The 10539-nt window shown below is 52.5% G+C and overlaps 1 protein-coding gene across 2 annotated transcripts; it reads left to right on the top strand.

The window, feature by feature from the left end:
• Window positions 1–2184: 2184 nt before the first annotated feature.
• MID1IP1 (MID1 interacting protein 1) lies at window positions 2185–4412 on the top strand. 2 transcript variants are annotated; one of them, XM_075174219.1, is made up of 2 exons: window positions 2185–2771; window positions 3191–4412. In XM_075174219.1, the coding sequence occupies exon 2, from the start codon at window positions 3321–3323 to the stop codon at window positions 3813–3815; it is 495 nt and encodes a 164-aa protein (XP_075030320.1). In that variant the 5' UTR covers window positions 2185–2771; window positions 3191–3320; the 3' UTR covers window positions 3816–4412. The 2 variants fall into 2 exon arrangements, with proteins under 2 accessions (XP_075030320.1, XP_075030326.1); XM_075174225.1 differs by having other exon boundaries at window positions 2413–2771; window positions 3188–4412.
• The last annotated feature ends 6127 nt before the right edge of the window (window positions 4413–10539 follow it).

Here is a 10539-nt window from a genome sequence, read left to right as displayed (position 1 = left end):
ATATTTTTTAAAAAATGCGGCTTGCATATAAAAGTTTGTGCCACAAATGGGATCATCTTTTCTTAACGGGAGGGGAAAAAGAAAAGTGCCGTTTCTTTCTCTCTCGTGTGCACAGCCATCACAATTACAGACCACTGGAGTTAGAAATACGTGCTCCTTTATTTCGTTCTAACCAAAGAGCAATCAAACCTACTCAGGCTTGTGTTAATGATATACATTAGACATACCAGAGACATTTACACTGCGTATCAAAATCGATCAGAACATCAGGAAGCCAAAAAAAAAAAGCCGATTGCCTTATATTGGAAGTTTGACTTGAGTATGATCTATCTCAGCCTAATCGGTCAGACACATTCCTGCACAGGCTACAGCACTGAATTAGCACTACGCTAAAATGAGGTAACACTTACAGTCAAAGGTGGAAGCAAGGCTATACATTTTGAGAAACAAAGAGGGGGGTGAAAATAATTTTATGCTCAGGTCGTAATTTGTATAGTATCATTGCACAGAACACACGGCGCTTCCTCGTCTGGTGCTTTTGCTACGACCACATACTTGCAGTTTCAAGCTGTGTTATTTTTGCCAACTTTTCCTCCTCCCCAGCCAGTACGTTCTAACCACAGGTAAAGTCTTCAGTTTTAATTTGTTCAGACGTTTAATTTTTTTGTTTTAATTTGGACAGGGAAGTTGGACAATAAACTACTTTCTCTTCTTCCGAAAGATCTATCTCTTTTTCCAATTTATTGAATGTTCAGCACATGCTGTATTTCAATTAATGGCAGGAAAACTGCTAATGGTGTATTAATGACACGCTGTGTCTACAAAGATGCAAGTACATGTCGCGGCCAATTTTCTGGCCTGGTGAGATTTTTTTTCCCCCCCCGTAGTGAATTATCTGCGAACAGATAATAATTTTATACCAGCCCGTATCTCTTGCTAATGCTTAACCACGAGTACTTGCAGCACCCGTCCTGCTCGCAAAGCGTACCCGGCTGCGATCTCATCTTGCACACAGTCGGTTTGCCACCCAGTGCCCGCGGAACCGGCCTCCTCCCTTCGGGCTGGGGCCTGGGCGGAAGCCGGAAGCAGCCGGGGGCCAGAGAGGCTGCGGGGAACACCCGGGACGGGAGGGACGGGCGGCCGGGCCGCCGAGCCGCCGCTGCAGGCTGGCGCTGGGGAAGCGCGGGCGGGCGGGCGGCGGCCTTGCCGCCGCTCAGGCCGGCCCCTTTGTCGGGCTTCTGCTATCTGCCCAGCCCCTGTTCTCCGCTGCCGCGGGTGAGGCCGAGCTCCGGGACACCCCGCGCAGCCGCCCCGCCCGCAGCTGCCGGTATCCCCGGCGCCCCCCGCGCCCTGCCGGGCCGCGGCCGCGGGCTCGCCCCGGCGCCGCGCAGGCCCCGCCGGCGGGGGAGGGGGGCAGCGGCGGGACCCCGCCTCTGGCTGTTGCTTGATCCGTTGCCACGGCAACGCGCTCAGCACCCCCTCGCCTCCGCGCGCGGCTCCCCCCCTCCCCAAGCCGTTCTGCCCCACGTGACCCACGGCGGCGCTTCCAGCCAACTCGCCTGTTACCAGGGCCGCGCGAGCCGGCGGCCGGGGGTGTGTGGGAGGGGGTTGTTGTTTCCCATTGGCTGCTGCCGAGGCTCGCTGATTGGCAGGGGGCGGCGGAGCCGGGCTGCTGGACGGCCCGCCGATTGGCTGGGCCCGGAGGGGAAGCTGTGGGGTGATGCCGGCGGACCCGCGGCTGCTGCCCGGCGGCCCTCCGCAGCCCTGGCCGCCAGACAAAGGCCGCCCGGGAAGGGGTGCGCCCGCTCCCCCCCACGGCCTCGGGCTGGCACGGCGAGGCGAGGAAGGGCAGCGGGGAGCCGCGGCTCCTCGGCGGGCTGCTGGGAGGCGGCGACGCGAGCCTGGCCGAGTGCCGGCGGCCTCCGCGACCCCGCCGCCCTCCCTGCCGGCCCGGCTCTAACCGCCGCAGGAGCACGCGGAGCCGAGGGGGCGGGCGGCGCGGCCGTCACGCTCGTCGCGCGCCCGGCAGCCAATCAGCGGCCCGGGCGAACGCGGACAGCATGCGGAGCCCGCGTGTCCCCGCCGCCTGCCCTGTCAATCACTCTCCCGCGCCCCGGCCCGGCGTAGCCGCGCCTCCCGCTCACCCCCCCGCCCGGCGGGTAGCGGCCCGGCCGGGGGCGGGGGGCGGGGGGCGCCGCAGCCTCGGGGCCGCCCGCCCTGGTGCGGAGGAGCGGCGCGGGGTGGGGGGCGGTGTTGAGGCACTTGTCGATCGCGGCGCCGTGCCCCTCGCTGCTGTCCCTCGCCCGGGGCGGCGGGGGGGACGTTACCGGCGCCCGGGAGGGTTGGGGGGGTTCTCCAGCCGCCGGCCCCTTCGCTCAGGCTGGGGGCGCGGAGCTGCCGCCGCGGGACGGGAACGGGCGGGTGGGAGCCCGGCTCCCCCGGGGATCCAGCCCCGCAGTTTCCACCGCGAAGGCCAAGCCCGCGCCGCCGGGGAGCGGGATGATGCCCGCGGGGCGCTCTGTGCCGCCCGCCCGGCCCGGCCGGTCCCGGCGCCCTCCCCGTCGCGGTGCCCTCCCCCGGTGCGGGGCGAGAGGCGGAGCCGGCGCGGCGCGGCCGCCGCCCGCCGCCTTTATCAGGCGTGCCGGCGCGGGGGGTGGCACTGGGGAAGACCTTGTGTGAAGATAGGCGCTATAAATACCGCGCCGGGGATGGGAGCGCAGCCACGGGCGGCGGCGGGCTGAGGGCGCGGCGGTGAGCGGCTCCGGAGCACGGTGGGTGCCTCCCCCGCGGCGGCTCGGCTGGGGGCCGCTTGAATTTTAATTTACCGGGGTGGTGCGGGGCTGCCTCCCCCCCGGCCGCCCCCCAGCCCCACGCCACGCGTGGCTCCTAGCAGGAGCTGCCGGCTTTTTTTTTTGCGTTTTGCCTCTTGGTGTACGGAGGGGAGCGGCAGCAGCAAGCCCCGGCGGCTGCACCGGGAGGCCGGCGGTGGGGGGCGGAAGGGCGAAGAAAAGGGATGGGCAGGGGAAGCCTAAAAAAGGAGCCGGGGCCGGGGATAAAGGCGGCGGCAGTGGGGGAGGAGGAGAGGGCGCCGGCGGGAGGGGACGGGCCGGGCCGGGCCGGGAAGGCGGGCTGGAGGGCGGGAGGGAGAGCAGCCCCTAACCCGGCGCCTGCCGCCGCCGCTTGCCAGCAGGACTCTGCTCGCCAGCAGCCGCCGAGCTCAGCCGCGGCGGAGGGCGGCCGGTGCCGTTAGCGAGAAGGAGGTCGCCGCCGGAGGAGCCCCGCGGTCCGAGCCGCCCCGCTGAGCTCGCCCACCCGCCGGCATGATGCAGATCTGCGACTCGTACAGCCAGAAGTACTCCCTCTTCAACGCCATGAACCGCTTCATCGGCGCCGTCAACAACATGGACCAGACGGTGATGGTGCCCAGCCTGCTGCGCGACGTGCCGCTGCTGCTGGAGGAGCTGGACGCGGCGGGCGCCGTCTGCCCGCCCCGGGAGGCCGCCCTGCCGCCCGGCGACCCCGGTGCCTACTTCTCCCGCAGGGACATGTACAGCCACTACGTGCTGCTCAAGTCCATCCGCAACGACATCGAGTGGGGCGTGGTGCAGCCGCCGGCGGGCGAGGAGGCGGCCCGCAAGAAGGACAAGCTGGGCGGCGGGCCCGCCGAGGAGGGCGAGGGGGAGGAGGACCTGGAGAAGCAGTTCCACTACCACCTCAGCGGACTCCACTCGGTCCTCTCCAAGCTCACCCGCAAGGCCAACGTCCTCACCAACAGATACAAGCAGGAGATCGGCTTCAGCAGCTGGGGGCAGTGAGCGCCGGCGGGGAGCGGGGGAAGGGGCGCCCGGCCCAGCGGCAGCGGCGCGTCCCCGCCCGGCCCTGCTTGCCGCCGCGGCGGCGGAGGGAGGGCTGCGCCCCGGGGCCGAGGCTGCCCTGCGCCCTCCCAGGACTGCAGCCGGTTTTCTACCAACGCACAAGCGAGAGAGAGATGTAAATTAATCAATACTAGTTTATTAATTTTTTTTTCCCCTTCCTCCTTTTTTTTTTTATTGTACGGTCTGGGGCGAGCGGTTGCTGTGCCTCCCCGGGCGGGGAGGCCGAACCCGTACGTGTACGAGGTGGTGGCATAGCTGGCAGATAGGAGGCTCAACACAAGCCGATGAACACGACAAAACTGGCATAAAATTGCTTCTGTTACCCGAGAGGGAACCCAGTGGGTTGACGAGCATCCCTCTGTCGCGGGACGGATGGCAGGTCCCACGGTTGTACATGTACTGGGGCTTATTTAAAACTTTTTTACTCAGATGTAGAGTATATTCTAAAATAAATGGAAATGTATTAACTAAAAGTGACTTAAACTTTTTGGTATGATTTATGTTTCTTTAATTAAATGATATTTTTAACATCTGGAATTCTTCTGTTCTTCTAAGTTATTTCCAGAGCTGCCTTACTAGACACAGAAATCTCTGCATGTGCAAGAGAGGGGTTTTTGTAGCTTTTTTTTTTTTTTTTGCAAAGCGAGCAATTAGGTAGTGATGATAACTCAGCATGTCTAAAATGGATGAATGACCATATTAACTGCACCATACATGGCCTGAGGTTTGGTAAGCTGTTCCTAACCGGACAGTCTGGTTGCTGTGTGTGAATGCTGGCGTGAAGGTCAGTGCCCCTTTAACAAAATCCGAGAAGATCGAGTCATGGTTACTTTGCAGGCAGCGATTTATGGAGGTTGGAGCAAAGCCTAGGAATGACTTGCTTTTTTCGGGAAGTATCTTAATGTACTGTGGGGAGCTCTTTTCTGTCCCTCCGAATAGGCCTGGAATACTTGCTTCCCCCATCTCTTACATTACCTTTTCCTCTGTAATCCTCCTTGGATACTAGGAATTAATTGGTTTTATGTTATCCAAATTGTATTGATTTCTTTCTCTCTGCATTATTTTTTTTCACTTGCTGAGGTAGTGTGCCTCGGAATTGGGTGTCTATATCGTGTTCTAATATTAAAAGTGTACTTATTGATTACAATACAATGTGTGCGTATCACAGAGGATAACCATTTAATAAATATGTACGTCCTTCCATAACGTATGAAGTTTTCTTCTCAGGCACTGAAATGCCAAGTTTGTAGACATCTACTTGTACTGAAATTTCACTTTGTATTATTGCTGTCAAATTTAGGGCTTGTTTGGTGTTTTTTTTCTTTTAAAAATAGAATAATTTTTCTCTCAGCTTTAAGGATAGTTTTGCTTAAATTCCGTATTCCCTAGCAATTTGGTTTTCAGCCCAACTGTTAGAACATTGTAGTAAAGCATGAGCACTGCAGACATGGTACTAGTTGGCAGATGTTTGTATAGTTAATCAGCCTACATGTATTTTTAAAAATATGTATTTTAGAAGATTTTCCCTTCTAGGGTAAAGAAGAACTTTGGAAGGCCGGATGATTTTTAGCTTTGCTATGCTTGTTCTTTTTGTAATGTTTTTAACTCCTCTTTCCCTCCCCTTTTGGGAAGATGCCAGGAAAAAAGTCAGGAACAAGGAGAGGGATTACCCTAGTTTCCTAACATGTCGGCTCGCCAGTCTTGCCTTAGTCTAACAAACGTAATGCAAAAGATGCAGTGCCTTATGCTGGATGGTAAAGTTCTGTTCTCCTGAAAGCGAGGGTGAGAGGGAGAACCCGTTCTGCTGCGTGGCTCCCTTCTGCCTTGCGCTCCGCTGGCTGAAAACCACGATACAACCTCTGCTCAGGAGCGCTGGTAAAACCTCAGACAAAAGCAGCTAACGCAGTTTCAACAGCGCTTCTTTTGAACTCCGGTAACTCCTCCTGGTACGGATTTAGACAATACTGTTTAAACGTTGCGCAAGAGACAATGTGGTGCTGATTTAGACTATGAGTAACGTCAGAAAAGTAGTACTACGTTAGTGCAGTATCACCATGAATGTTACATCCATTCCCTTTGCATCCTAAAAAAAGACGAGAGAAAAGTTTCGGTGAAAGAGCAGCTGAAAACTAGCGCTATTTGGCAGTGATTTGGTGGCGTTTCCTTACAAGTAAAGCTTTGGGTGACAGAGGAGGTAGGATGACGCTGCCACTCAAGGGTTTGCCTTGCCTGGGTGACTAACCCGCAGCTGCTGAACTGCAGATGGCTCCCGTGTGGGGGCCCGGCCGCAGGGCTGGCAGCAGCCCGGCTCATCCCAATTCAGCCACAGCAAAATCTGCCGAGACTCGCACTAGCAGAAGAGACACCTCCCACCCCAGCGCTGCTTTAGAATTCCCCTTTCTCGAGGTCGTGGGAGAGGATCCAGGCTCTCGGGATCAAGAAAGCGATCTCGTGATGCAGGGGGGGAAAAACCAACAGATGAAACCGGGGATGCATTTCTCATGCAAAGGACCAGGGATGGGACTCGCTGTTGGCTGCTGTGGAAAACAACTTGGCCTAAAAGGTGGGGTGGTCAGGCAATTATGTAAATGCTAGCTCCTGACATTGCAGTACGCAAAGATGAGATTGCAGAGTCTTAACACACAGATTTTGTATGTTAGATGCTGAATTGGGAAAAATTTCCATGAGCGGCACTATATAATACAATTAGGTTTATTATTAGGAGTTACGTGTTCTTTTGAAGGACTGGATCGTTAGTCTGCTCCGGTAAAGTGATTCTGATACTTGTAAGTGATAATGACGAATGACATCAATCTAATGTAAAAGTATCTTTATGATGTCAAATACTTTGATAAGTGGCTTTATCACCAAGCCACACATGAACAAAAAGATAACTTGCCAAACTACTGTAACCGTGCACAAACCAGGAGAATATACACCTGCACTGTGAGAAGCAGTTGTCATTTTTAGCTCGGTTAAATGAAATAGACTCAAGATACAGTAAGGCAGACATTTAGAAGAGTAATAAATAATGAGATTCAGAACAGTTTGCACTTACAAATTGATTACAGCAGAAGGTATGTTACAGCCAAGGAGCCTCAAGGACGTTGCTCATGGGATGCATCAGTTAATATATAAAAATGCCCAGTACGTGTCATAGTTTGAGTCAACTCGTATTTTTGTGTATACAAAAGAACAGGAGAGCAAATTGGGGGGGGAGCCAAGCTTTTGTCTCAAGGCATGTATATATGAATATATATGTGTATACAAATAAGGGCGTTTGGGATGGGCATGAGTTCCATGGGAAGAACAGCCTTTCAAAGGCTGCTTTGACCGCTGACTGCTGCCCTGGATGGATGGCAGGTCTGTGCTGGATGCTGTGTGCATTTCAGGAATCGTATCTGCCTCTGGCACCGTAAGGTTTTTTCCATTCCCCTCCAGAAGTGGGCTGCCATATCCCTTTCTGCCCAGGAGCAGATTAAAAGTCTGAAATCAGTATCTTGACACCCACTTGGACTAGACCCACCTGCTGCCGTCCCTTGCGCTGGATGGGTTGCGTTTCTCCTCCGCCTCCTTCCCAGCGCACAAGCCCCTTCTGCTGCTGCGAAGGGCACGCTCTGGTCAGTGCTCGGTGGACGGGGGCAGGTGAGGCTGAGTCAGACTGGGCTGTCGGCTTCCTACTTTCCCTCTGAAAGCTTTTTCTTGGAGAAGGTTTTAAATAGATCAAGATATCTGCGTTTTGTGGTTTGTTTTTCCCCCCTCACGGGCTCTTGCACCAAGACACATGAGTCATCAGTAGATTGGCTTCCCTGAAAGATGCACGACTGTTAGTGGCCAGATGGAAGGTTATATTAGGATCTCATTATTATGGAGTTAAGCTCTGCACCCTCTTCTACCAGGAATAAAAAGGAAAAGAGAAAGGGATAGGAAGCTTCTCCTCTTTGTGCCTATGGGTTTGGTACACGGCTTATCTCTTTGTGGAAAAGTCTGCAGTGATTTTCTCCCACAGACTTACTTCCCTGAAGTACTGAGTATGGGAGGGGATTGTCTGGAAGTACTGCTTTTTATTATTCATATCTTTAAACATTATATCTTTTTATTATTTATATCTCGCTAACAGTGTGCTAGGTACTGTATTGGAAAGAGCTCAAAGATCTTAGGTGAAAATACACACAGGGGAAAAACAAAAGCATGATGGGTTATAACCTGCCATAAAATCTGAGGGGAGTGCAAGCAAGGTGAGTATTGCAAAAGCAGTTCCAGCTTTGCATGAGTTTTTCTGTTATTTGTTGTTGTCACCTCTAAACAAGCAGAAATACGTGAATGCATTAGTTCTAATGTTGCAAAATAATTTTCCTCCCAGACCACAGACTTGCATGACAAGTTTGGGTCAAAATTAGTTTTAAGGAATGAAGTTATAAACTCCTTTCCAAAAGGAAATTTGCAAATAGGAGTGCAGTAATTGTATATCTTTTTGTTGGTAGCCAACTGCTGGAATCGACACTCTTTATAAAAAGTAATATTCCTTCCCTGTTCAAACACACTCATGCTTATTTGACCTGGACTGATGGAATGAGGGAAACACCTTCTAGTTTTTGTGCTTTTGAATTTTGTTCTGGAAGAGATGGCGCAGAAAAAGCTTGGAGAGCTAGAGAGAAAACAGGTGCCTCTGTATTAAATCACAAACAGTAAATGAGCTTGCCTCGTGATGTTTGTAAGGTTTGTCATAGTATCAGCTACAGCGTTGTATCTTTTTATCACATTTATCTACATACATCTGATTCTAATCTAATTCTTTCTTTTTGTTCTGGCCTGTTTTACCTTAGCAACTTTGGCTTACAAACAACAGGGTTGATGTCCCACAGGCACAGACGCACTACTTAAGGCTAGCTGAGCCTTTTTAAGTGCATCTCCCGTCTCATCTGTACTTGACTGAGAAGACGGGCAGAGCGCCTGAAGCCGTCATTCAGAGCATAGTGCAGCAGCGCGGCACCCCCTTGCTGTGGGATTGCTGTTTGGTCATTGGCATACGTGATGGAGCGGGGAGAGGGATGCCAGGTGAAGCTTTCCTTCAGGGATTTCCTCCAGATCGTGCTGTGATGGGGAGGGAGAAAGGCAATGGGGAGGTTTCTCACCCCATAACCGACGTGGGTTTTCCCTGGGAGCAAAGGGAAATGACGGAGCGTCCTTTCACCCCTCCTGAGCGGGGGGGCTGGTGCCCGTACACACAGGCTTTCCACCACACTCGGGGTGGAAAAGATTTATTTGAGGTCCAAGTTGACAGCTTTCATGGTTTATCAAAACACCTGGGAGTTGACAGATTAAAGACTTGCCGAGTCAGCACTCATCTGCCAACAAGCAGATGTTGCGTGGATGGAGGCTGTTTCAGTGCAGAGATTAGATATGTTAGATGGACTACACCCTTCCCACCTTTTTATGGGTCTGTAGGAAGCCTGACCAGTCAGCTGGTTTCACTTATACCAGACTGGAAGGAGATTTTACTGGAATCCAAGAGTGATTTTTTTTTTGTATGCAAAGAAATAGTTTCAGTTCTCAAATGTAACATTCTGCTCCCCTCATCTCTTTCGCAGGTAGACGGTCCAAATGCAGATCCAAGGAGACACAAGGTCTCAATTAGACGTACCTCAACAAAAGGATTTTTTTAAGTTTTAATATCTGTGCTTCTGAGATATTGTATTTCATCTTACTCACATTTGAAATGGCTTCCCCAGACTTGTCATCACAAAGAGGGGAAAGAGTGTCCTCCCCTGGAAGTCTGGAACTGAAATCCGGTTTTCTTCAGTTTTCAGGCAGGATAAGCAACCTACAGAGCTTCCTGCACTCTGGACCAAGTTAGTTCACATTTCATCCGTATTATCAGACCATTTCGAAATGGGAATGCATGTACTTCTCATGGTGCGTACTTCTTGAGCCTGATTGTATGCCGCTAGCTGAAGAGCTAGGCAGACATGCACTAGTTAGAGTACACTGACAGGTGCCCTGGTATTTGGCATTTTTGCCCGTTTAGAGCACTGAAGCTAGAAGCCAACAAAGCCACCAACTCAATACAGTTGCCAAGCTTGCTAATCAGAGGAGCCTGCTCCTGCAGCTGTGAACAGCCCACACAAGGAAAGTGCCACAGCCTTTCTTGGAGCCAAACATCTATCGACTTCACACAGATTTTTTTAGCTGAGTACCCACCATTAGGAAATACTCAAGATGTCTCCAGCCACCTGCCTTGCTTCTTGCTTTCCCAAGTGTGCTGTCCATCCCCTTCTCCTCATGTACTCTTTCTTCATTCCCTGAAGGCCATTTCTCCGATGGACTTGTCCCTGTGTCCTTCCCAATTCCCTTTCCCATCTCTCTGAGACTTTTCCTCCCTGAAATCCTAGTAAACCAAGCTCATTTCATCACCCAGATAGGTCTCGGTTTTGAACTGAACTGTAATTGGTAATAGCAGCCTATTAGGTGATTTCATGATATTTCCTTGATTGAATCATGTAATTAAACCTGGATTCTTTTATTAACCTGTTATTTTTCATGTGGAGGCACTGCTTTTTTGAAAATGTTTTAATAGTGGTGGCTGATCACCAATCCATACTTTGAGAAATATCTGAGTGCCTAAATAGCTGTGCTGAAGGCAGAGCCAACAATGCAGAAAGCT

This window comes from Calonectris borealis, chromosome 1 (assembly GCF_964195595.1).
Source record: "Calonectris borealis chromosome 1, bCalBor7.hap1.2, whole genome shotgun sequence".
NCBI classification, from domain to species: Eukaryota; Metazoa; Chordata; class Aves; order Procellariiformes; family Procellariidae; genus Calonectris; species Calonectris borealis.
The sequence above is the reverse complement of the archived record's forward strand: the minus strand, read 5'-3'. Positions and strand labels throughout refer to the sequence as shown.

Bases quoted from the DNA above. Each gene is read 5' to 3' on its own strand.
- MID1IP1 (XM_075174219.1), top strand. From the start codon at position 3,321: ATGATGCAGATCTGCGACTCGTACAGCCAGAAGTACTCCCTCTTCAAC.